The sequence below is a fragment of the Podarcis melisellensis genome (genome assembly GCF_964234715.1).
Source record: "Podarcis melisellensis genome assembly, chromosome: 16".
Lineage (NCBI taxonomy): Eukaryota > Metazoa > Chordata > Lepidosauria > Squamata > Lacertidae > Podarcis > Podarcis melisellensis.
Window position 1 is genome coordinate 31,047,404 of NC_138533.1, and position 25,958 is coordinate 31,073,361.

Here is a 25,958-nt window from a genome sequence, read left to right on the forward strand (position 1 = left end):
AATAAGTTGAGAACTACAAAGGGCTAGTAAATAACTTGAGAACTACAAAGGGGTGCATCTGGCAACCCCGGAGGTAATAAACAATCAGTACACATGATAAGAAGGATGCCCAGGAGGACAGTGACCATTATCCCCTTAATGTGAGATCTGTTTCCTGGCCCCAAAATTAACATTTTAAGATTATATATAAGAAACTACATCGAAGTAACTTGCCTACTATCTTTATGGCCCAGGAAGCCTGCCTGGCGAAGCAACTGCTGTGTACACTGTGTACCAGAGATGCAGAGGTGTAGATTGATCAAAAATCATATCAAAATAGTTTAAACCCAGTCAATGCAATGCTTTCATTGCTGACACAGATGGCTTACTCTATATCTGTTATAATTCCTCATAGCAATCCCACCTGATCACTACATCTCTGGATATTTGCACTCCTACACTTGAACTCTTAAGGATGCTTCTTAGTGGTCTAGATGGAGGATAGACAAGGATGTGTGAATGTGAAGACCTTAACCTAATGCACAAAGGTAAAATTCACTTTTATTGCTGTCCTCATGATTGCCCCTGGCATGTGGCCCTTGGAAGCCTGTCCAGAATGGAATGTGGCCCTTGAGCTGAAAAGTGATTCTCTTTTCATGCTTAAGGCTGTTGGTTACCAGAATTAGGCATCGCTGAATGCCCTGCTGTTATTGGCCAGCCACCCTTTGCTTCATTGTCTCTGTGTGTGTTTCTACAAGAAAGAAGTTAGCATTGCCAGTGCAGCAGTGTGAAGAATGAAATAGCTTCTGTGGGAGATTGGGAGGCTTGAGGTGGCAGTCATGCCAGGTGAGCTGCGGCTATGCAGAGAAGAAACCCACCATAAAATCCCTTTCTATGCTCTCTGGGCAGTTAACCTCTGGCTTCTCCAAGGTCATTCACCGTCGTTGCAATTAGGCCTGTAGGTTGAGGTGCCTGGTGGGGCCTCCTCAAAGCCAAGCTGGATGTCAGACCTGCTGGCTGGGGCCAGTGGCGTAGCGTGGGTTGTCAGCACCCGGGGCAAGGCAAGTAATTTGGGCCCCCTAACCCGTGGATTTGCGCCCCCTAACCCTAACCCCCAGATGTTGCGCCCGGTGCGGCCGGCCCCCCCTGCACCCCCCACGCTACGCCACTGGCTGGGGCTGATGGGAGATGCAGCCGAAAACATCTGGTGGGCACTGAGTTGGTGGCGGGAGAGTGAACGAAAACAAGCAATTGATAAGATTTGCTCTCCCGCTAAAGTTACTCCTCCAGAGTGAACTGAGAAAGTCTCTGAAGGAATAGCAGGAGGTACAGGTTGAAAAAGAATGTCCGAATGCCCCGTCTCCACATTGAAATTCTTAGTTGGTTGAGGAAGCCGGGTTGCATGTTAACCAAAACAAAGCTTCCTTTCTCTGTACAGCCAGCCAGCCAGCCAGCCAGCCTTTTGAAGTTTGCTCTGCCAAATGAGTGGGAGAAGTCAGGTTTTAACAGGCAGTCACTTGTGACATTTCCTGGAGGAAAGGAGGTTGGGAAAGGAGAGAAAAGCTGTGCTGAAGGGTGCCGAAACTACAGACTAAAATAAACAGAACATGGGACTGCATTTAGTAAATACAGTTGCTAGAAAACTTCCAGGTGGGGGAGGAAATAAAAATCTAATTTGGTTCCTGGAAGGGTTTACAGTATTGTGTACCCATGTGAGTTTGTTTTTGTGTTTATATCTCATCTTTTCTTCAAGGACCTAGAAGTGGCATAATCGTTTTCACTTCTTCCTTATTTTTTATCCTCACAATAACCCCGTGAGTTAGATTAGGCTGAAAGGTTGCCCAGTGAACTTCATTTCTGAGTTGGGATTTGAACCTTAGTCTTCCAGGTCCTAGTTCAGTGCCCTAACCGCTATGCAACTCTGTCTGCCCACCCCACCTCAGACTATGCAGCTAACCTCTGCCACAGGTAGAGATCTAGGAGTTGCTGACATCCTCTGTCTTCTGCCTCAGAGGACGAACAACATCCTGGGCAAGGGAGACCAACCTGGCCCTTCTATTGGCCAGTAAAGGAACAATTGCAGGAAGTTTGCTTCCCTGATCCTTTTGTTGAGGTGATCAGGACGCGCACATATTACATGTGTGCTAAGGGAACTGCAACTGTGGGGCGTGGGTGGCTCTGTGGGTTAAACCACAGAGCCTAGGACTTGCCGATCATAAGGTCGGCGGTTCAAATCCCCGCAACGGGGTGAGCTCCCATTGCTCGGTCCCTGCTCCTGTCCACCTAGCAGTTCGAAAGCATGTCAAAGTGCAAGTAGATAAATAGGTACTGCTCCGGCGGGAAGGCAAACGGCGTTTCCATGTGCTGCTCTGGTTCACCAGAAATAGCTTAGTCATGCTGGCCACATGGCCTGGAAGCTGTCTGCGGACAAATGCCGGCTCCCTTGGCCAGTAAAGCGAGATGAGCGCCGCAACCCCAGAGTCATTCACAACTGGACCTAATGGTCAGGGGTCCCTTTACCTTTAAGGGAACTGCAAAGGTTGATGATCAGGTACCAGGTCTTGTTCAAAGTCTTGTTAACATATAAAGGTCCTGAACAGCTTCGAACCAGGTTACTCAAAAGACTGTTTGCCCCTGTAGAGAGAGAGACCTGCAAGATCCCTTAGCTCAGGGATCAGCAAACTTTTTCAGCAGGGGGCCAGTCCACTGTCCTCAGACCTTGTGGGGGGCTGGACTATATTTTGAAGGGGGGAAAAGAACAAATTTCTGTGCCCCACAAATAACCCAGAGATGCATTTTAAATAAAAAGACCCATTCTACTCATGTAAAAACACGCTGATTCCCAGACTGTCCACGGGCTGGATTTAGAAGGTGATTGGGCCAGATCCGGTCTACCCATGCCTTAGCTCATCTGGGGAAATTCCTCTCTTGGCACCTTGCCCTGCAGGATGTCGTAGGGCAGTGACTCCAAAACAGGCATAATATGCTTGTGTTGTACATTGTGTTTTGTTTTGATCGTATTGTTTGTTTTGATATGGTACACCCCCTAGAGATTTTTTTTAATATTAAGCACTTTTTAAAAATATTAAGCACTTTATAGATGCTTTCACATCTATAAATAAATACATAAATAAATAGCCTGCCTGCATTCAGTTCTACTGCTAGTGGGCCAGAGAAGGAGCAGCTTTAAGGAGTTTGCCACCCCTCCGTTCCACCCAGAAAGGACACTCTGCTCCAATTCCTACTTTCCTCTGAAGTCCTCATTCCGTTTTCCTTTTGTGAGCCTGCAGGCAGGGATTTATTTTCGTTTAATCTCCATGCAACGCTTAGAACATTTCAGGTGTATATTTCTTGCTGCTTCTGCTGCAGATTTTGTGTGTGTGCGTTTTGAGGTGGGGCAGGGGTTTGCTTTGTGCTAGCAGACAGAGAACATTAGAAATGGCCTTACATTCCTATGTAAAAATACCTATAATAAGACTGGCAGTATGCATGCATGTGCATAATTCAGGAACACTCATAGCACCGAATGTGGTGTATTTCAGAGGTGAAATCGCCCACTTTTGTTTCTCTTTTGTCTTTGCTGTGTGCAGCGGCACCAGCAGTAGCAGCAACAAACCTCAGAAAGGCATTTTGGGGAGGAAACGGCAGGCGCCAGTCATTGGCCATTAAGAGGAATGATGCATAGGCTGTTTTATGTACATCCCCACCCCTAAACTTTTAAAGGTAAAGGTACCCCTGCCCATACGGGCCAGTCTTGACAGACTCTAGGGTTGTGCGCTCATCTCACTCTAGAGGCCGGGAGCCAGCGCTGTCCGAAGACACTTCCGGGTCACGTGGCCAGCGTGACAAGCTGCATCTGGCGAGCCAGAGCCGCACACGGAAACGCCGTTTACCTTCCCGCTGGTAAGCGGTCCCTATTTATCTACTTGCACCCGGGGGTGCTTTCGAACTGCTAGGTTGGCAGGCGCTGGGACTGAACGACGGGAGCGCACCCCGCCGCGGGGATTCGAACCGCCGACCATGCGGTCGGCAAGTCCTAGGCGCTGAGGTTTTACCCACAGCGCCACCCGCGTCCCTAAACTTTTACTTCTCCTTTTAAAAAAAATCACCAAATGCCACATAAAACCATTTTTCTGCCTTGTAAATCAGGTGGTGAAATTGTTGGATCGCATGTGACTCGGATATTCTGGAGCATGGACTGGACACAGGGAGGCAAATGCCAATTCAGGTTTCAAGCAGGTTTATTTGATTTGCATATGCATAGCAAATAGGGACCCGGGTGGCGCTGTGGGTTAAACCACAGAGCCTAGGACTTGCCGATCAGAAGGTCGGCGGTTCGAATCCCCGCAACGGGGTGAGCTCCCGTTGCTCGGTCCCTGTTCCTGCCAACCTAGCAGTTCAAAAGCACATCAAAGTGCAAGTAGATAAATAGGTACTACTCTGGCGGGAAGGTAAGTGGTGTTTCCGTGCGCTGCTCTGGTTCGCCAGAAGCGGCTTAGTCATGCTGGCCACATGACCTGGAAGCTGTACGCCGGCTCCCTCGGCCAATAAAGCAAGATGAGCACCGCAACCCCAGAGTCAGCCACAACTGGACCTAATGGTCAGGGTCCCTTTACCTTATGCATAGCAAATGGTGCAGCACAATATGTTCGCAATCTGCACATCCCAATCAGGGTGCGCCCACTTTTTATAGACTAAATAAACAGAGAGTGAAACTCTACATTCTTAACCCATCAGCCTCTAACATTCCATGTTTCTTCCTTTTGAAGGCTTCTTTGTTCATCTGCCGGCTGTGGCCTTGCTCTCTTGTAACAGTGGCTTTGTTTGTCTGTCCGCTATGGCCTTGTAACAGTAGCATGATAACCGCATGCTGAAATTTCTGTTTCTGAGGACCTTCAAAATGTGGGGGCCCAGTTTGGTTTGGCGATACACACCTGCTCAAAAGATGTGCGGCTTATCAAATATGATACTCTGGCAATTCAAATCTAGCCTTGAAAGCATTAGGAGCATTGGTGGCTGTTCAAAGGGATTAAAACCTTTCAGATTTCAAGGGCAAGAACCATTCAGGAAGTACTAGGAAAGCCTATTGTTTTTGCCTCTCAAAATAATCCGAAAGATGCTATGGATGAAAACAGAGATGTTGATAACTGCAAATAAGCTTATTGCCAAAAACTGGAACTCATGGAAAAGTCCAACCATGAGGGAAAGGTTGCAGAAGGCTTAGCTTGCTAGGATCTTGCGTAAAACTACTGCTATAATCCATGCTCGTGAAAGCAATTCAAGGGCAAGGCAAGTATTTGTTTGTGACTGGGAATTGTTCATCTGTTTTTTTGGAACAATGCATTTACTCAACATAATGTCAAGGAACACATGCTGGCGATGTCATAGACTAGTGATTTGCAATTAACTTAATTGAACCTCCCTTTCTTTTCTGCTCTCGGAGACTTTTTCTTTTTGGCGTTTTTGTGCAATTTGTAATAATATTATTAATATTTGTTTAAAATGTTACCCATTCTGTGGGCGTGGGAGGAAGGGAATCACATCATCTAGTTTGTATCATCTCAGGCCAGCCACACAAGAACAATTTGTACCAAAGTATTTCAGGGAAATCCTTTGTCAATCAAAGCGTGTTACAGCTGGTCTACCAAGCATGGTAGGTATGTTCATAAAAGCAAGCGGCTTTGGCCCAAACTACATGTACAAGGCAACACCTATGTGTTAAAAGTTTATCCTGTTCACATATAAAGTGGGGAATGGAGAAGTAGTGGAAGACAGGAGTGCCTGGCGTGCTCTGGTCCAGGGGGTCACAACTAAACAACTAAACAACAACAACATACAGTATTCCTATCTTACCTTTTGCATTTAAGCTGGCAATTTCATTCACAACTGCTTATCTCAGAACTCTTGCAGCAGTTTCTTTTTTTCCACAGCTCAGTTTATGCCCTATCAAAAAAATGAAAAAAGAAAAAAATCCAGAAAACAAATTATACAAGGAACAATGGTAGGGTGGAGACGAAAGAATTCTTGCTAATGCTTCTAATGATTCACTGTGCCCTTTCTTTAAACTTCACTGAACTCATTCAAATATACAACTCCAGTAAATGAACAGATTTGTTTATGGATATAGGTTTCCTTCCATGATGGAGTTGGTGGCACTAATTTCCTATTGAAAAATAGCCTATTAATTTTCACTGGGTAGCTAATTAGCTGCAGAGTCTAAAGAGGTAGGGCCACCAGTTGTCGGAGGTTGACTTGCCGGGTCGTTTGGGGCAAACCAGGAACATCTTTCCATCATAACGACATTAGACACGGGAACGTCCAAGCAGTAGCTACAAAGGGAGACCCAGGAGCACACTCTAAACATGCTCCCAATTCTTCCTTTGCAGTTGCAGTTTGAACTCAATGCCTTCTGATTTTGGCACCTTCTTCAGTCCCCTTGTGAGCGGGCAGAAAAAGAAGCCAAATTTTAATAAGCCTTGAGTTCAAGCCTCAACCGCAAAAGAAGAATCAAGATTATTCTTGCCTCTTGAAATCAAGCCAGGATTGCACAGGAAAAAACTGAACAGCAGCTGCCCATGGTGGAATTGCAATCAAGTGTGAATGGGTTGGATTTGCAGTGGTGTCCTGGCCCACCCCAGCTAAGGAAGTCTGATAGTTAAGTCTTTATTGATGAAGAAGCACTTACAGTGCTACCTTGGGTTAAGAACTTATTTCGTTCTGGAGGTCTGTTCTTAACCTGAAACTGTTCTTAACCTAGTAGGTAATAGGGCCTCCTGCTGCCGCCGCACCGTCGAAGCACAATTTCTGTTCTCATCCTGAAGCAAAGTTCTTAACCTGAAGCACGATTTCTGGGTTAGCGGAGTCTGTAAACTGAAGCGTATGTAACCTGAAGCATATGTAACCTAAGGTACCACTGTATTTCTGGGTTAGCGGAATCTGTAACCTGAAGCGTCTGTAACCTGAAGTGTCTGTAATCCGAGATACCACTGTACATCAACTCTGAATGTGCTCTGAGTGCACATGCGCACACATGTTTCTAGCCACTGGGCACTGTCCCCCACGGATCTGTGCCTTGCAGAGTAGTTGCAGCGACAGCAAGACCTGCCCTGCCCCTAGCTTATATAAGCTCCCCTGATGGGTTGTGCTTCGACATCCTTTGAACCACATCAGCAAGGCTGAGGAGGGGGGGACAGTGCCCAGTGGCTAGAAACATCCATGTGCATGTGCATTCAGAGCATGTTCAGAGTTGATGTACAGTAGTACCTTGGGTCTTGTCGTCTGAGTAACCCAGGACCTCCATACATGCTGCCCAGGCTTGCAGGAAAACAGTGCAAGAGGCAGCAGTTGCAAGTTACCACTCTCTGCAGCCACAGCAGGCGCTGTGATTCTCCAGCGATTTAACTTCAAACTCCGCTGTCTCTCGAGATGGACAGATGCCAGCAACAACTCTGCTTCACCCCTACTTTTGGCTTTGGGGAATGATGTATTAAAATGTGTTCAGGTTGAGATATTCTGGGGTGGGAGAGATTGACAAGGCAAATCGTTCGATAAACTAAGAATAATTCCAACCCCGCTTTTCTCTTGTATGCAGGTGCCCCTGGTTAACAAGAGCCGTCTCTCCAGCCATCCCGCTATACAATGGGCTCGTGTTCCTGTTTGTACTCGCAAACTTCAGCATGGCAACCTTCATGGACCCTGGGGTTTTTCCACGAGGTAAACCTGGACAGGATGAGGGCGGGTGGCTCGGGGAAAATATGGGCAGGAAGGAATGAAGGCAAACAAACAGATAATAATAATAATAATAATAATAATAATAATAATAATAATAATAATAATAATATACCTATTGTCAATGTACAACCTGTGTACAATGAAATTAACTGAGCCTCTCCCCCCCCAAACACTCAGTCTCATTGCACTCTGTATGCTTGTCTCACAACACACCAACCCCGAAAGTCAGTTGCACTATATTATTTTCCGTTTAGCAGCCTAACAGCCCATGGATAGAAACTGTTTTTTAGCCTACAAAATGGCACAACCAGCCCCCCACTATTAATACCCCTAATAGTGGAGCCCCCCACTACTAATACCCCTAATAGGAAAATTAGTTACCTGATTATGCAGCCTTAATCTGCAGTTTGGAGAACTCCTGTTCAGAGTTCTAGCCAGCCAGCTGTGCCCTGTTCCATCCTCCCCACCATCACCAGTCTTGTCCCGTCTCCTGTCCCCCTGCCTCCCGCAACAGATACTCTGCGTTCTGTTGCTATCAAGCATGCTCAGTCCTCATCAGACTGGTAGGGTTTTTTTTAATGCAACTTAGGTTTTCCCCCACCCAAAGTAGTGGACTTCTGTAACCCTTGGGAGCTCCTCTGAACATGTTGATACCTCCCTCCTGGATGGTGCAATTTTGGCCGAGTCGTGTTCAATAAACAGAGAGTGAGTTTACTCTTGGTAAATAGCAGGGATGGGCAGATGGGAGTTGTAATTCAGTAACATCTAGAAGGGCACAGATTCCCTATCTCTGGTATATTGGAGTTGTTGTTGTTGTTATTTAGATGTGTTAGTCACCCGTATCCCAAATAGGAACGTTCATTGTTTATTTGCAACGGATTGCTGTTGTGAACAGCGACAAATGCTCTTGTCAGGTGTGTGTGTTCGCGTGTGTGTCTGGCTTCAACTCATGCAACATGCCAGCTTTTATCACGTTTGATGGGAGATGTGCTGGTAAACACTATGCAGATTCTTGTCTGGATAGCTTAGCCTCTTTCTTTTGAAGTGTCTGTCCTTTTAAGTCATGAAACTAGCGGCTTGTTCCTGCCTTCTCAGGAGCCTTTAGTGCAATCGCTGCTGATGTTTGTTTTTCTGGGGTTTAGGTTTTATTCAATGCGTTACCTCTGCTGAGATTTCCTAGTGACGCCAAGCCTGTCACAAATGGTAGACGAGGGAGGTAAATTTATTCTGCAGGTGGGCACTCCATGGAATATGTATTTATAAGAGCAGAAAACACTGAATATATAAAATGGGATGTGAGGAAGAAGGGTTATGTTAGCCTAGCCTTCTCCCTTGATATTCTGATTTTTAATGTGCTGGGGTTTTTATTTATTTATTTGCACTTCCACACCTTAGATTTAAAGCACATGACTTCCCCCCAAAGAATCCTGGCAACAGAAGCAGCCTTAACAAACTACAGGATCCCAGGATTATTTGGGCAAAGCTATGTGCTTGAAATACGTGGTGTGAATGTGACTGTACAGTTTAGACATGAGTTTAATGTATCATTCCCTCTGTTCCCAATGATCAGACTACAGTGGTACCTTTGTTGTCATAGTTAATCTGTTCCGGGAGTCCGTTCGCCCCCCGGAACTGTTCGAAAACCAAGGCACAGCTTCCGATTGGCTGCAGGAGCTTCCTGCAGCCAATGGGAAGCTGCAGAAGCTGCGTTGAAAGTTCGGCTTCCAAAAGACATTCGCAAACCAGAACACTCCAGGGTTTGTGGCGTTCGGGGGCCGATTTGTTCGGGAGCCAAGCCATTCGACAAAGCCACTTCCAAGCTGGAGAGGAGGTGGGGTTGCGGGCCCACCCCCTCCCCACGCACGCGGGGGCTGGCTCACAGCCCCCGCGAGAGCAGGGGAATCCTCGGGCACGTCACTGCCCCGGCCAGCCAATCGGAGGGCCGGGGAGGTGTGGCCTAACACATTTAAGGCTGTCGCGCCTGGGGACTTTCCTCTCTTCCCCGTTCCAGCTGTGTGTCACTGGTAGAGAAGAAGAAGAGTTTGGATATGATATCCCGCATTTCACTCCCTTTAAGGAGTCTCAAAGCGGCTAACATTCTCCTTTCCCTTCCTCCCCCACAACAAACACTCTGTGAGGTGAGCGGGGCTGAGAGACTTCAAAGAAGTGTGACTAGCCCAAGGTCACCCAGCAGCTGCATGTGGAGGAGCGGAGACGCGAACCCGGTTCCCCAGATTACGAGACTACCCCTCTTAACCACTACACCACACTGGCTCTCACTGGTAGGGCTATAGTTCAGTGACTGCATCCTCTTGCCTAGACAGTGGTGAAGGGCCAGAGCTGCGCTAGAGCAGCTTCTTTGCATGCAGAAGGTCCAAGTTTCAGTCCCTGGCATCTCCAGCTGGGGCTGGAAGAGAACTCTGCTGGAAAACCCAACAGTGGCAGTGTAGGAAGTACTGATCTAGATGCTCCAATAGTATGACTTGGTACCAGGCAGATTCCCATTGTGTTGCTCTGTATTACGTTGTGCTGTGCTCTTAGCGGTTTGGCGCTAACCATCTTCTGCCTCCATCTAACCATATGTTTTCTCCTCCTTTTCCGGGGACGGGGTTGAAACCTTTGAGCAGCAGACGAAGACGAGGATAAAGACGACGACTTCCGAGCTCCGCTCTACAAGAACGTGGAGATTAAAGGGATCCAAGTACGGATGAAGTGGTGCGCCACCTGCCATTTCTACCGCCCTCCGCGCTGTTCCCATTGCAGCGTCTGTGACAATTGTGTTGAGGTAGGACAAGGTCCCCCTGCCCACTTTGGGGGAAGAGACTCTAGCTCCGTGGTGGAGCCATAACAAAATATGACTCCCCAGTACAGTCAAACCTTGGTTGTTGAACATAACCCGTTCCAGAAGACCGTTCAACATCTGAAACGTTCGACAACTGAGCCGTGGCTTCCGATTGGTTGCAAGAGCTTCTTGCACTCAGCGGAATCCATGGCAGACGTTCGGGTTCCAAAAAACATTCAAATATTGGAGCATTTACTTCCGCGTTTTGGCGTTCGGGAGCTGAAACGTTCAAAAATGGAGCCGTTTGAGAACCAAGGTTTGACTGTATCCTTGAGCATTTTGCGGAGAGGGAAATCATAGCTTAGTTTTAACTAGTTTAATTTTGCTTTTGTTTGTTTTTTAATGTTGCATACCATCCTGGGATCCTGCATTGATATAAAAATGTATGGTGGTAGTATTTAGCATGAATATTTGGCTCAACAGCATTGTGCTTGAATCCCTGGGTCCAATATACTTTTTCAGGCATTGACTTTTTTTGGTGAGGTCAGGACTGTTACTTTTTTCTTTTCTTTTTTAGCTTCAGCCCCCTAATAGCAAAGTATAGTGGAGATTTCTTGCCCGATCTGGTGAAGAATGCAGCCAAAGAGACAAGGACGTATTGTTTGTAAACTAGAGAACTGTGACTCTAGGATGCTACTGTCAGGCAAGGTGTAGCTGTCCTCCATACCAAAATTATTCGGGGTCATTTCTGTTGTGAGGCCATTTCTTTCCATCAGCAGGTTGACTAAAGTTGTGGTGCTAACTCCACTGAACTCAATAGGACTTACTTCTAAGAAAGCAAGAGTAAGATAGAACTCTTAAGTCTTTAACACAATGTTTAAAAGTAGTCAACTGTGTAATTAAAAAGGGAGGGGAAATCTAATCAGTTGTAATAAGCAGGAACTCATTAAGAGAGGTCTCAAAGGCAGCCAGAGTCAATTGTAAAGCATTCTGACTGTAATCACAAGATCGGTCGCAATGAAAACTAACAGAGCAGAATTCATTCTCTGAGAAATAAGAACAGGATTTTAATTCTAACAGCAATTTAAAAGAAACAACCCTAACAAACCTTTAAGCGGGTTTCAACATTCTCTTTTAAAAAAAATAAAATCTTAATTTTGAAATTTACAAACAATTATCAAACAACCAAAATAAAAAGAGAATTCCATAGATTCTCCTGAACTTCCTTCCTCCCCTTTGTGGGTCCTTATGTTAACTTTTTTCCTCCTGCAACCTCTCTATTAATCCCAGTCTGTTAAATCTCCTTTACAACCATAGGTCAACATTAAACTACAAGTTTCATTCCAATCCTATTAATAATATTAACTGCTTACAATGATAAATTATATGCTTTCCCCATTCCTTATTAAAATTTGTGTCTTCCTTATTTCTAATTCTTCCAGTCATTTTGGCATATTTCATCAGTTTAATTTGCCATTCTTCCCTGGTAGGGACTATGTCTTCTTTCCATCTCTGGACAAGTAACATCCGAGCAGCAGTGGTCGCATACATAAATAGTCTTTTCTGATCCATTGGTATTTCGGTACCTAGAATTCCTGGAAGGAAAGCTTTGGGGTTTTTTTTAGAAAAGATTATTTTAAAGATTTTTCTCCAGTTCATTATATAAAAAAAAAAGGTAAAGGACCCCTGACAGTTAAGTCCAGTCGTGAACGACTCTGGGGTTGCAGTGCTCATCTCGCTTTACTGGCTGAGGGAGCCGATGTTTGTCCACAGACAGTTTTTCCAGGTCATGTGGCCAGCATGACTAAGCCGCTTCTGGCAAAACCAGAGCAGTGCACGGAGTGCACGGAAACGCCATTTACCTTCCCACCGGAGCGGTACCTGTTTATCTACTTGCACTTTGACGTGCTATCGAACTGCTAGGTTGGCAGGAGCAGGGACTGAGCAACGGGAGCTCACCCCGTCGCGGGGATTCGAACCGCTGACCTTCTGATCAGCAAGCCCTAGGCTCTGTGGTTTAACCCACAGCGCCACCCGCGTCCTTAGTTCATTATATACCGTTTCCCAAAATTCTTTTACTACTTTACAAGTCCATCACATGTGATAAAAGGTACCTTCTTTTTCCTTACATTTCCAGTATGTATTTGACCTTGTTTTATATATTTTAGCTAATTTACTAGAAGTACCAACAGTACATCATTTCAATGTAATTTTAAATGTAAAGTATAATATGCTGTAAACTTCAAATCCCAGTTCCATAACCTCTCACATGCTGTAAGTTGTATATTATGTCCAAAGTCCCTCACCCAGTGTATCTTAACCAATTTAACCTGTTCATCTTTTGTATGCCATTCTAATATTAGTTTATACATTTTAGAAAGCAACATTCTCATAAGGTTCAACAGGTGTCGATATTATGCTATATTGGAGCCAGATAATTCTTTATTATATTGTATTTAGTGAAGTATTATCATAGAATTTTTGAAGTCTTAACACCTGCTGAACTTAATGACAATGGAAGGGAATGTGGAGATCATCTGGTCCAGTGGTGAAGAACCTCCAGCCTTCCAGGTGGTTTTTTGGGGGGAGGGAATACCCATCTGCCCATCACCTGATGTCATATGGCTATCCTGATCTGTGTGGCCTTAGGGAAGGCAGAAGCGAGGAGGCCCAGAGCAGGGAGGACATACCGTACATCATCAGCTCCCAGTGGCCTGAGATGACTCTGTCACTCTACATACTAGACAATGCAGTTGTTTCAATGTTTTAAACTTGTAAACCGCCTTAGGTGCCTTGGCAGAAAGGTGGTATATGAATCAGATTGATAGATGATAGATAGAAAGATGATAGACAGACAGACAGATAGATGATAGATGATAGATAGATAGATAGATAGATAGATAGATAGATAGATAGATAGATAGATGATAGATAGATAGATAGATAGATGATAGATAGATAGATAGATAGATAGATAGATAGATAGATGATAGATAGATGATAGATAGATAGATAGATAGATGATATAGATAGATAGATGATAGATAGATAGATAGATAGATAGATAGATAGATAGATAGATGAGAGATAGATGAGAGATAGATGATAGATATAGATAGATGATGATAGATAGATGATAGATAGATAGATGATAGATATAGATAGATAGATGATAGATAGATGATAGATAGATAGATAGATAGATAGATAGATAGATAGATGATAGATAGATAGATAGATGATAGATAGGTAGATAGATAGATGATAGATAGGTAGATAGATAGATGATAGATAGATATAGATAGATAGATAGATAGATAGATAGATAGATGAGAGATAGATGAGAGATATAGATAGATGATAGATAGATGATAGATAGATAGATAGATAGATATAGATAGATAGGTGATAGATGATAGATAGATAAATAGATAGATAGATGATAGAGAGAGAGAGAGAGAGAGAGATGATAGATGATAGATGATAGATAGATAGATGATAGATAGATAGATAGATAGATAGATAGATAGATAGATAGATGATAGATAGATAGATAGATAGATAGATAGATAGATAGATAGATAGATGATAGATAGATAGATAGATAGATAAAGATAGAGTGGCGTAGCGTGGGTTGTCAGCACCGGGGCAAGGCAAGTAATTTGTGTCCCCTAACCCGTGGATTTGCGCCCCCTAACCCTACCCCCCAGATGTTGCGCCCGGTGCTGCCGGCCCCCCTTCCACCCCCCACGCTACACCACTGGATAGATAGATAGATGATAGATGATAGATAGATAGGTAGATAGATGATAGATAGATAGAGATAGATACATATATAAGCCACAGTGCCAAATTAAAAAAGAAAGAAAAAATCTACTTCCTTTCCAGCTTCTGCTTGAATGTGGCACTTTTTAAAATTTTCCACCTTTTTCTGCCACCCTGCACAGCAACAGGAAAAGACACCAGATTCAAAAAGCATTGGATTCAATGCCTGTTCACTCAGCCTGCTCCAAGACCCAGACGTTAGACTACAACTCCCATGATTCCTGACATAGGCCATGCTGGCTGGAATGGATGTGAGCTGTCTGGAGGGCATCACATTCTCCGCCCTTGAACTAGATGATGTTGAACTAGAATTTGAAAGAGCCATTTGCACAAGAGAAAGCCCTAATCCAAGCAGGGAGCTCACTGTGGAAGTGCACTCACTGAGGCCAACCTTCCATGGGGGCAGGGATAGGGAAACTATGGCCAGGTGCTGGACTACAACACCCATCATCCCTGAACATTGACCAGGCTGGGTGGGACTGATGGGACTTGTAGTCCAACAACATCTGGCGGGCATCCAGGTTAGGGAAGGTTGCCCTACAAGTTTTCCCCCGAGGAAGCACAAGGAAACCAGGTGTCCTTTTTTCCTCCCAGTTTTCCGAGTGAGACATAATGCAGACCATCTTGCATCTCTTCCCGTCCTGGTTTGCTGTAGCAGACAGCATTCCTACATTATTAAGCTTTGATTGCTTACCGAGGAGAATAAGCAGAGCCATTAACAAACCTTGAATCAATAAGCTTTGTCATCGGACCAAGCCGTCTATTGATTTCCCCCTCCCTTTTTGGCGAGGTGAAACTCCTATGTGCTTATGTATCACGCTGGTGCCAGGAGACTTGGTCACAATGAAGCCTTTATTGGCGTTTCAATGCAGAGGCTCCCTTTAAAAGGCAAGAGTTGTCATTCATTTGTTTCATTCACATCCAGGTTTTAAATTTCACAATCACTTCCAATGGAAAGCATAATTTAAAGGCTGCAGGGCGAGATAGCAAATGCGGGAGACAGCCAGTCCCCACAACCATTCTACTTGCACAAGACAAGCCTAGGCTTCCATTCCCAGCGGCACGGGGGATAAATTGGTTCTGTCCACACATGCCTGAATTTTGCATGCTGCCGTTCCAGTGGCGTAGCATGGGGGGTGCAGGGGGGGCCGGCCGCACCAGGCGCAACATCTGGGGGTTAGGGTTAGGGGGCGCAAATCCACGGGTTAGGGGGTGCAAATTACTTGCCTTGCCCCGGGTGCTGATAACCCACGCTACGCCACTGTGCCGTTCAGTTGGCTCCAGTTTTTGACGGGCCCTTGAGCAGGTAGACCTCCCTCCGTCCCACAAAACTTGTCTTGGAAAGGATGGCAATGGGTAGGGCATGCGACTCAATATAGTGCCCTGCAGTAGGGGCACACAGCCGTTTGGTAATGAATGAAAGATGGAGCCAAATGAGGCCCTACATTCAACACTAATCCCATGAGTAACAATTGGGCTTGTTTTCAACAGCTCATTTGTACCCGGTCATTTGGGGATAGGCCGTGGGCCTAAATTTTGCAGGTGCCTTCTGATGGCTACCACTTTATTTTCCCAGAATGCCCCAGAAGTTGCCACTTTTCATGGGCATTGCTGGGAGAGAGGGGTTGCTGCCACCAGCTGTGCAGGCTGCCATGTTCCTAAGATGGCTGCTATTTTTTTTATCAACCATTTAGAGATAGAGGGAGAGAAGAAATAAGTTGGTTACAATATTGAATGATGACTTCCATCTCCACCACCACTCCACCACCAATGCTCCAGAATGAGGCAACATCTAGAGCAGCGTCTTCCAACCTTGGGTTGCCAGGGTTTTTTTGACTGCATATCCCATCATCCCTAGACATTGACTTAAGCTGTCTGGGGCGGGAGTTGTAGTCCAGTAGTATTTGGGGGCCCCAAGTTTGAAAAAGTCTGTTTTTATATTGCTGTTCATCACCTTAGTGTTGTTGACAAGCAACACTACAGCACACTTTCTACTGTTCAAATTAGAAACCAGGTTATGTACATTTCAGGAAAATGTGAGCGTGAAAGCTTAGCTTTCCGCAGTTTAACTTAAAGTGGTGTTGGTGGGGAGGCAGGGAATTCATCTTCTACCTGGGCATGGGGTGAAGCCATCAGGTACCTTATTTTTCGCTCTATAAGACTCACTTTTCCCCTCCTAAAAAGTAAGGGGAAATGTGTGTGCGTCTTATGGAGCGAATGCAGGCTGCGCGGCTATCCCAGAAGCCAGAACAGCTAGAGGGATTGCTGCTTTCACTGCGCAGCGATCCCTCTTGCTGTTCTGGCTTCTGAGATTCAGAATATTTTTTTTTTCTTGTTTTCCTCCTCCAAAAACTAGGTGCGTCTTGTGGTCTGGTGCGTCTTATAGAGCGAAAAATACGGTAATTACCCTGCCACATACCAAACTATGATGCAGATATAATCAACCCACGTTTTCTCTTTCCATAGAAGTCCACTTTCTCCTTGGGTCTCTCTTTGACAGGAAGGGCCATAGCTCAGTGGTAGAGCATCTGCTTTGCATGCAGAAGGTCGCAGGTTCAATCCCTGGTGTACCTACCTGAAACCCAGGAAAGTTACTGCCAGTCAGTGTCGACAGTTCTGAGCTAGATGGACCAGTGGTCTGACTCGCTGCAAGGGAGCTTCCTGTGTTCCTTTTTTCTAAGCAATGGGGCCTAGGACCAAGTTTAAAAATAACGAAAAGCTCAAGATTCTCAAAATAGTGCAATCCAGCCAGATTCTGTGGTTTTGTTGTTGCCACCTAAATACCGGGCAAAGCAAAGTTGGAAATTTTGGGTGGTATCTGTGATAACGTTGCTTCTTTCCGTAGCTGTATGTTATGCTGTGTCTCTTCATTTCTTTGCAAGGATTTTGACCATCACTGCCCTTGGGTTAATAACTGCATAGGACGGAGGAACTACCGATATTTTTTCCTTTTCTTGCTGTCCTTAAGCGCCCACATGATTGGAGTGTTCAGCTTTGGGCTTATCTATGTTTTACACCATGCACAGAAACTGGGGGCGGCACCCACAGCCATCACGTATCCTTCCTTCAGTGTTTGGGATGTTCAAGAACTGTGCAGAAGGAACCGGGCAGATGGGGCCTCTCTTAGGACCTGCACAAACAGCTGGCCCTTCGGTCATGGTAGTTCTACGACCTCTCCCAGCCGCATGGCCTGTGATTGGGGACGATGGGAGTTCTGTAGCCCAAATAGCACATGGAGGGTCCTGGGTTCCCCATCCCTGGTGCAGATGTTTTACGCAGCTGTCAGCCAACATGGCATGCTGCAGAGTTGGGGATAGGCAGTAGGCCTATCCAAAAGGCCTCCTGGTTTCCTCTTTTTCTGCTGGAGAAAGGCTGTGGCCCAATGTTAGCTGCACTGGCTCCCGGTGGGGTACAGGATCAGGTTTAAGGTGCTGGTTTTAACCTTCAAAGCCCTATACGGCCTAGGACCCTCGTACCTACGGGACCGCCTCTCCTGGTATGTCCCACAGAGGAACTTATGGTCTTCAAAAGTCTGGTGACTTCTGTTTCAGTGTATCTGAAGAAGTGTGCATGCACACGAAAGCTCATACCAAGAACGAACTTAGTTGGTCTTTAAGGTGCTACTGGAAGGAATTTTTTTTGTTTTTTCTTCAAACAAAAACATCCTGAAGGTCCCAGGCCACAGAGAGGTTAGGCTGGCCTCAACCAGAGCCAGGGCTTTTTCAGCTGTGGCCCCAATCTGGTGGAATGCTCTGTCACAAGAGACTAGGGCCCTGCGGGACTTGACACCTTTCCTCAGGGCCTGCAAGACAGAGCTGTTCCACCAGGCCTTTGGCCAGGGCACAGCCTGACTCCCTCCTTTGGCAATCTTCACAGAACTTTAGCCTAATGGTTGCCATCAATTTGATTTGAATTAATTTTATAATGAAATGATTTTAGAATGTTGTACTATTTTATTGTTGTTATCCGCTCTGAGCCCGGCTTCGGCTGGGGAGAGCGGGATATAAATAAAATTTATTATTATTATTATTATTATTATTATTAGAGAACCTACACTGCCTGCAAATGGCGCCATGTTCGATCCTCAGCATAAAGGCCCCAAACTCCCATCTGAAATCCTAAAACGCTGCTGCCCATCAGTGTAGGAAATACTGAACTAGATGGCCAAGGAGTCTGACCCAATATAAAGTAGCTTCCTATGTTCGTTTCTCATATTTCTAGCTGGGTGCAAGGCAAGTTGCAAAGCAGTTGCACTCGGCGTATTAGCACACTCCATCGTTCACCCTTAGCCATGGTTTGGCTTAGTGTTTTGTTTTGAAACAGACCAGTCTCTCTCCCAGCTAGTGCAGAGTTTTCCCTGTCTTCCTTCTACTGTATTTTTCGCTCTATAGGACGCACTTTTTCCCTTCTAAAAAGTAAGGGAAAATGTGTGTTCGTCTTATGGAGCGAATGCAGGCTGTGCAGCTAACCGCAAAGCCACAACAGTGAGACGGAGTGCTGCTCGGCACTCCACCTCGCTGTTCTAGCTTGGGGATGACTGCGCAAAGCTTCTGCAGGGCAGTGGGGTGTCTTCACCCCACTGCCCTGCGGAGGCTTCACAGGCTGTCCCCGAAGCCAGAACAGCAAGAGGCTATCCCAGAAGCCAGATCCCTCTTGCTGTTCTGGCTTCTGGAGTTCAGAATTTTTTCTACTTGTTTCCTCCCCCCCAAACTTGGTGCATCTTATCGTCCGGTGCGTCGTATAGAGCGAAAAATACGGTAATTCTGTTCCCTTTTGTGTCTTGTTTTCTAGATTGTGAGCCTGCAGGCCCAGGGCCTGATAGTTTTTATTCCTCTAAAGTTCTTAGTGTATTTTTAGGCACTTTTATCAATAATAAATTATGATAATGAAGAAGAAAGCTAAGTAAAATCTCTGTAGTCAAAGGCAATATACCACCGAATGGTATTTGCCAGAGGACAAACAAATGGGGGGAAATAAGTTTCACTGGGTCTTCCCTGCCCCCAAATGGAGGACGATTATATTCCAGGTTATTTTTTCTTCTCCTTCAGTCATTTCTTCACCCTGAAGTAGAGAATTTCCTTAATGCAAGCATACAGTATGGCTGTCATGTGTGTGGCGGGTTTGTTCTTTATTCCAGTCATTGGTCTCACAGGTTTCCATATTGTTTTAGTGGCCCGGGGACGCACTACTAATGAACAGGTAAGATGGCATTATTATTATTATTATTATTATTATTATTATTATTATTATTATTATTATTATCAGTAGTAGTAAAAATGTATACCCTGCCCTTAGACTGCATTAGCCGGGCAGCATACATGAAAATATTAAAGATCACATCCAGATTACCATTATTTTGGGGGAAGGATTCAATTGTGTTCTGGAAATTTGGGTTTGCACAGTTAAAGTCGCACAGTTAAAGTTCCACTTATGAAAGTGACAGGGGAATGCACAAAAAAGCGTAAGGTAACGTTTGATTAGCGTTCAATAAAGAGCAGACATCTTATCATCTCCAAACAAGCTCTGTATAAGCAAATCAGAGATGGGTGCTCAATAAACAGTTTGCCTAGAGGAACTCAGCAACACAATAAACACATTCAAAGATGCAAACAGCAAATAGATAAAAGCAGGAATTTGCATGGTAATGTATATTTCCATGGAAACATGTGGCCCTCCAGGTGTGCTTGAACTGCAGTTCCCATCAGCCCCTGCACATGCAGCCAATGGCCAGCAATGATGGAAGCTGTAGTTCGGCAACACCATTTCAAACCCTGACTTCCTTCCCCCTCTTTCTGCAGTTCCTTAAATTTGTAGTCTTCTGCCTATCCAAATTAACTTAATTTGTTCCTTTATTCATCTATTTTAAAAAATATACTCTTATGAAACTGCAGGTTATTACAGTAATCCTGCCAAAGTTCTTATCAGTTTACAATTTGTCTGTAAACAGTCAATAAACCATTTCCATTCTTTTATAAAAAGTTTGTTATCTTGATTTCTTATTCTTCTGGTAAGTTTTGCCATTTCTGCATATTCCATAAGTTTTTGTATCCATTCTTCCTGCTGGGACTTTTACTTCTTTCCATTTGGGGGCAATTAACATTCTTGGTGCTATAGTAGCATTCATGAATACGTTTCCGTACAGTTTGGGTAGTTCTGTCCCTATAATTCCCAAAAGGAAAGCTTCTAGGTTTGTTTGTTTTTACAAACGTTATTTTAAACACCCTTTCCCATTCATTATATATCATTTCCCAGTAAGTTTTAGCCTTACTACAAAACCACCACATATGATAAAAATAACCTTCTTTCTCTTTACATTCCCAACACTTATTTGATTTAGATTTATACATTTTTGCCAATTTACTCGGTGTTAGATACCATTGATATATCCTTTTCATATAATTTTCTCTTAGGCCATAACATGCTCTCAGAATTTTTCCCTGAACTTCTGCTGCCCACCATTGCCAGTAGGGTTTATGTAAATAAAGCCAAAAAACAGCTTTCCCCTACATGTGGGAGGAAAATGGGAAAGGGGATGGGGGCTTTAGGGCAGGGAAATGACAGCCAGGGGAAAGGAAAGTAAGTACTCCCTCGCTCCCCAAGGAGCTTTGCTATTTAAATTTTGTTTTAAAGGCAGCTAGGAACTGCTGTGGGCTGCTGGGAGAGGTTTATTGTAGTCTTCCCCAACTTAGTTGCCTCTAGATGTTGGTGGGACTACAGTTCCCATCATCTGTGACCACTGTCATGCTAGCTGTGGCTGATGGGAAATGGAGTCCCAATAAACATCTAAGGCAGGCATGGCCAAACATGGCCCTCCAGCTGTTTTGGGACTACAGTTTCCATCATTCCTTACCACTGGTCCTGTTAGCTAAGGATGATGGGAGTTGTAGTCCCAAAACAGCTGGAGGGCCAAGTTTGACCATGCCTGATCTAAGGGGAACCAATCTGGGGAAGGCCGGTCTTTTCTGGCACGTAGAATTTCTGGAAGCACCGAGTTGGCCATTACTGGAAAGAGAACTCTGTGCTAGATGGATCTCTGGTCTGAGCAAGGAGGATCCTTCTTAAGGTCTTACGATATGGGGCATAGGTGATCAATGTGTTGTTGGTTTCTAAAGGGTTGATTGATGCTTCACGTACCTGTTCAAAGTGCCCTGAATGTTATAATTCCAGGTGACGGGTAAGTTCCGTGGGGGAGTAAATCCTTTCACTCGAGGATGTTGCGGTAATGTGGAACACGTTCTCTGCAGCCCTCTGGCACCCAGGTAAGCTAGGAGGAGGGACATATGAAACTCTAGCTACTGACCAAGGGTGAATCCCCACTGTGTATAGTATGAGCCTGTTTCAAATCTACCTCCTTGACTTATTCACATGGGGTGGGTGGAGGGAACATATCAGTGGCTCAGAAAAGGTTTGCCCTCTCTTCTCTCACATAGGAGGTGGTGCCTCTTCTAAGATGGTGCTAACAACCTGAAGGTTTTCTTAAAATATACTTGTATTAAATAAATATAATCCTGCATGTTTCACCGGAGGTGTCATCTTAGAAGAGGCAGGAGAGAATGCCTCTCCAATAATGATGCCTTTCTCATGGCAGGCGTCATAATCTAAAAACGAAAATTATATCCTATATACTTTCCCCCTCTTTAGAATGATTGCTTTTTCTCCAGTTTCCACTGTATGCAGTTTTAATGGATTAATCAACTAAAACCATATACTTTCTTCCTTCAAAATTACTGTCCGTCCCCCCCACCACCACCAATTTCAATTGTAAGCAGATTTAATAGATCAATCAACAAAAAAAACCATATACTTTTTTCTCCTTTGGAATGATGGCATTTTCTCCTATTCCCAGATTTAATGGATTAATCAACTAAAACCATGTCCTTTCCCCCTTCAGAATGATTGTTTTTTCCTCCAGTTCCCAACGTTAGCAGATTTAATAGATTAATCAACAAAAACCCATATACTTTTTTCTCTCCTTTGGAATGATTTTCTCCAATTTCAAACATTTTTATTTCACAGCTTTTCGATGCTGCTTGATTGTTATAAAACCCTAAGCAGCTTAAAGTTCACAGATGTAATGAATTATCTAAAGCCCATAAACCAGTGTTTCCCAACCTTGGGTCTTGAGCTGTTTTTGGACTGCAACTCCCATCATCCCTAGCTAGCAAGACCAGTGGTCAGGGATCATGGGAACTGTAGTCCAAAAACAGCTGGAGGGCCAAGGTTGGGAAACACTGCCATAAACAGATCTGTTTAGGCAGAATCTGATGGGAGTTGTAGTCCAAAGCATCTGGATGTGGGCACCAGGTTGGGGAAAGCCGATACATGTCAAGAAGACTTTGTCTTCAAAGGAGAATTGCTTACATACTTTCTCAGGTACATTGTTGAGCCAAAGAAGAAACAGACCGTAAGTGTGAAACCACCGTTCCTGAGACCAGACTTAACTGAGCGACAGATCACAGTGAAGATAAGCGACAATGGCATCCAAGCCAATCTCAACCGGAGCAAGGTAAAGCATTCATGGCACCACAGATTTGGAGTCCCTCCAGACTGGTGGCAGCTTGGGGCGGGTATATTCTGCAACATGTCGTTGATGCAATAATAGGGCACAAATGATGGATTGTTTTCCTTGTTCTACGATTGTACCTGTCCCGTTTGTTATTCTATAATTCTATATTGTTGTAACCTGCCCTGGGACCTCATGGTGATAAGTAAAATACAGTGGTACCTTGGCTGTTGAACTTAATCCGTTCCGGGAGTCCATTCGACTCCCAGAACTGTTCGAAAACCAAGGTGCAGCTTCCAATTGGCTGTAGGAGCTTCCTGCACTCAGTTGGAAGCCGCGTCGGAAGTTCGAGTTACAAAAAACGTTAACAAACCAAAACACTTACTTCTGGGTTTGCGGTGTTTGGGAGCCAATTTGTTCAGGAGCCAAGCTGTTTGACAACCAAGGTACCACTGTAATGCTTGACACTTGAAACTGATAGACATGGTGCATTCAGGACCATTAAGTTAAACGGAATGGAATTTAGCTGGATGCAACCCAAAATAAAATAAATAGTTTGGACCTAACCCTTTAATTGTATTTGCAATCAGAGTGGTTTAAAGACTGAGTTTTCCTTTGAATGCTTGTTTATGGATTGAGCTGGAATTCTAACAGGTACTAGAAATGCAGTCGGAGGGAAATAATAATTTCAGGCTAATTACTTGAAGTAAAAATGCTTGTGTGTGATGCATAAATATATAATCTCATTCATTAGTTTGTTTACTAAGCATGTTGCTACCTCTCAAAGCTAGTAGGAAAACAGATGGAAATGTGATCAAAAGATTCTAGGACTGTGTACGAACTCCTGTTAATTCTGCATCCAGTGAACTCCACTGCAAGTTTGAAAAGAATCTGTATCTACCCTGTATCTATCTTGCTGTTTCTTATGAAATGCTGCATGCTGGTGCCCACACAGACACACACACCCCAGACACAAACCAGTTTTGCTCTGAATTGAGAAGAACCACCACCTAGCTGTGTTTTAAACCAGTAATGTGTTACACAGCTGAGTAATTCAGGGATATGAATTCTGGGGGCTCTGTGCTCTTATGAACCAAATCTAGGAGAATTCCAGGCATTAGCTCATAAGTGTTTTCATTTGCACCCTGACAACTTGGAGAAGGAATTCGAAACATTGCCAAATGCCTGCAAAATGGCATGGTTGGAATCGACCTCCTTGCTTGAAGAGATTGTGCAACTTCTATGCCGCACTCTCTGGTATGGTATGGAAGACCTCATTTGCTTTGTGGTTATTTTCAGTCTAAAGTTAGCCTGGAAGGGCTGGAAGATAAAACCATGGATATTCAGCCTCCTCTACCCCCCAAAGGAGATTCCAGCAAGTACAGTGAGCTGGGAAGCAGCGAAGGTACAGTGTCCTGTTTTGTGCTTTGTACTTTTAAAACCAGGGAAAATATCTTTGGTCTCTTGAAACTTCCTTTCTGCTAGAATGTGAACATAGGTTGAGTTGGTAGCTGTGATCCAGAAAACACTGTCCAGTTGGCAGAGGGGACATAGCCAAGCACATGTCTTGTGTGCACAAGGTCCTAGGTTAAATCTCAATCCTCTCTGGTTAAAAAGATCTCATTGTGGATATTTCACCCGTCCCATTGCAAGAATCTCCTGACAATGTTTTCAGAAAGGAGGGGCAGAATCTGCTCATCGCTTCTTCCGCTCCAGCCTGACTCTGTGGGAGTGGGAGTGTTATCTGTCTAGAGATAAGATGACTGCTTAGGCAACCGTAACACTCATGCAGTCCAGTAGCCTCCATTAGTTTCTAGTTCATTTTTAGTTTGCAGTAGCTGTAAAGGATAAAGAAGTTATGCTTCAGATTCGTCATCTGTGTAGTTCATACTCTGCTGTGCTCTGCTGACTTTGGTACTGAGTGTGGTGCTCACAGCTCAAAGTTGTGAGTCCATTGCACTTAGACCTGCTTCCCTGTGGCGGAAGGTCTCTGGAAGTGCTTTCCCAGCTCGCCTGGCCCAGTTGGGGTTGAAGAGGTTGAGCCCAGTCGTTGGCACTGGCTCAAAGTTGAAGCTGACACTCATAGCAGGTGGTGAGAAACACCTTTATCCACCTGAAGCCTTAGAGAGCTACTGCCATTAGGAGTGGACTGGGCTCGCTAAATCAATGGTATGACTTGGTAAAAGAGAGCTTCAGAGTGATGTTATAATATGGGGGGGGTGGAACCCACCACTTTCAGCGTTAGACCCACATCTTCTAACTAGCCTGTAGCCCTCCAGATGTTGTTAGACTCCCAGCTTTCGTTATCCCTGGCCGCTGACCATGCTCATGGACATCAATGCTCAAGTGAGTTAGAGTCCAACATCTGGGGGCCCCAGGTTAGCCACCCCCCACTTTACAGGGAAGGGCCACCTCTCAGTAAAAGAACACACGCTTTGTCTGGAAATGGTCCCAAGTTCAGTTGCCGCTATCTACAGGGAAGGACGCGGGTGGCGCTGTGGGTTAAACCACAGAGCCCAGGACTTGCCAATCAGAAGGTCGGCTGTTCGAATCCCCGTGACGGGGTGAGCTCCCATTGCTCGGTCCCTGCTCCTGCCAACCTAGCAGTTCGAAAGCACGTCAAAGTGCAAGTAGATAAATAGGTACAACTCTGGCGGGAAGGTAAACGCCGTTTCCATGCTCTGCTCTGGTTCGCCAGAAGCGGCTTAGTCATGCTGGCCACATGACCTGGAAGCTGTACGCCGGCTCCCTCGGCCAATAAAGTGAGATGAGCGCCGCAACCCCAGAGTTGTCCATGACTGGACCTAATGGTCAGGGGTCCCTTTACCTTTACCTTTTACAGGGTAGGTTTGGAAAGACCTGTGTGGAGTCACTGCCAGGCAGTGTAGACAGTACGAAGCAAGACGGACCCGTGTTCTTGCTTGGTAAAAGGCAGCACCTTATGTATTTTATATAAGAGCTAGCAACCTACACTGTTCAAATCAAAATGTGATTCTGCGGGTGGTATTCAGCTAATTTTTACTCAGAGTAGATCTGCTGGCATAAATCATTACAACAAAGTTATGCTCTTTAAATTCAGCAGGTCTACTCTGAGTAAAACTTAGGGGTTTTTGTTGTTGTTGTTTTGAGTAAAACTTA

The 25,958-nt window shown here is 44.8% G+C and overlaps 1 protein-coding gene across 1 annotated transcript in view; it reads left to right on the plus strand.

The window, feature by feature from the left end:
- ZDHHC8 (zDHHC palmitoyltransferase 8) overlaps positions 1-25,958 on the plus strand; it is a 116,383-nt gene that overhangs the window by 80,320 nt on the left and 10,105 nt on the right. Inside the window, exons 2-8 of the mRNA XM_081893326.1 lie at positions 7,571-7,692; positions 10,338-10,495; positions 17,200-17,372; positions 19,414-19,516; positions 21,485-21,576; positions 22,691-22,823; positions 24,120-24,225. Of these exons, the coding sequence (XP_081749452.1) occupies positions 7,571-7,692; positions 10,338-10,495; positions 17,200-17,372; positions 19,414-19,516; positions 21,485-21,576; positions 22,691-22,823; positions 24,120-24,225 (887 nt within the window). The remainder of the gene's footprint in view (positions 1-7,570; positions 7,693-10,337; positions 10,496-17,199; positions 17,373-19,413; positions 19,517-21,484; positions 21,577-22,690; positions 22,824-24,119; positions 24,226-25,958) is intronic.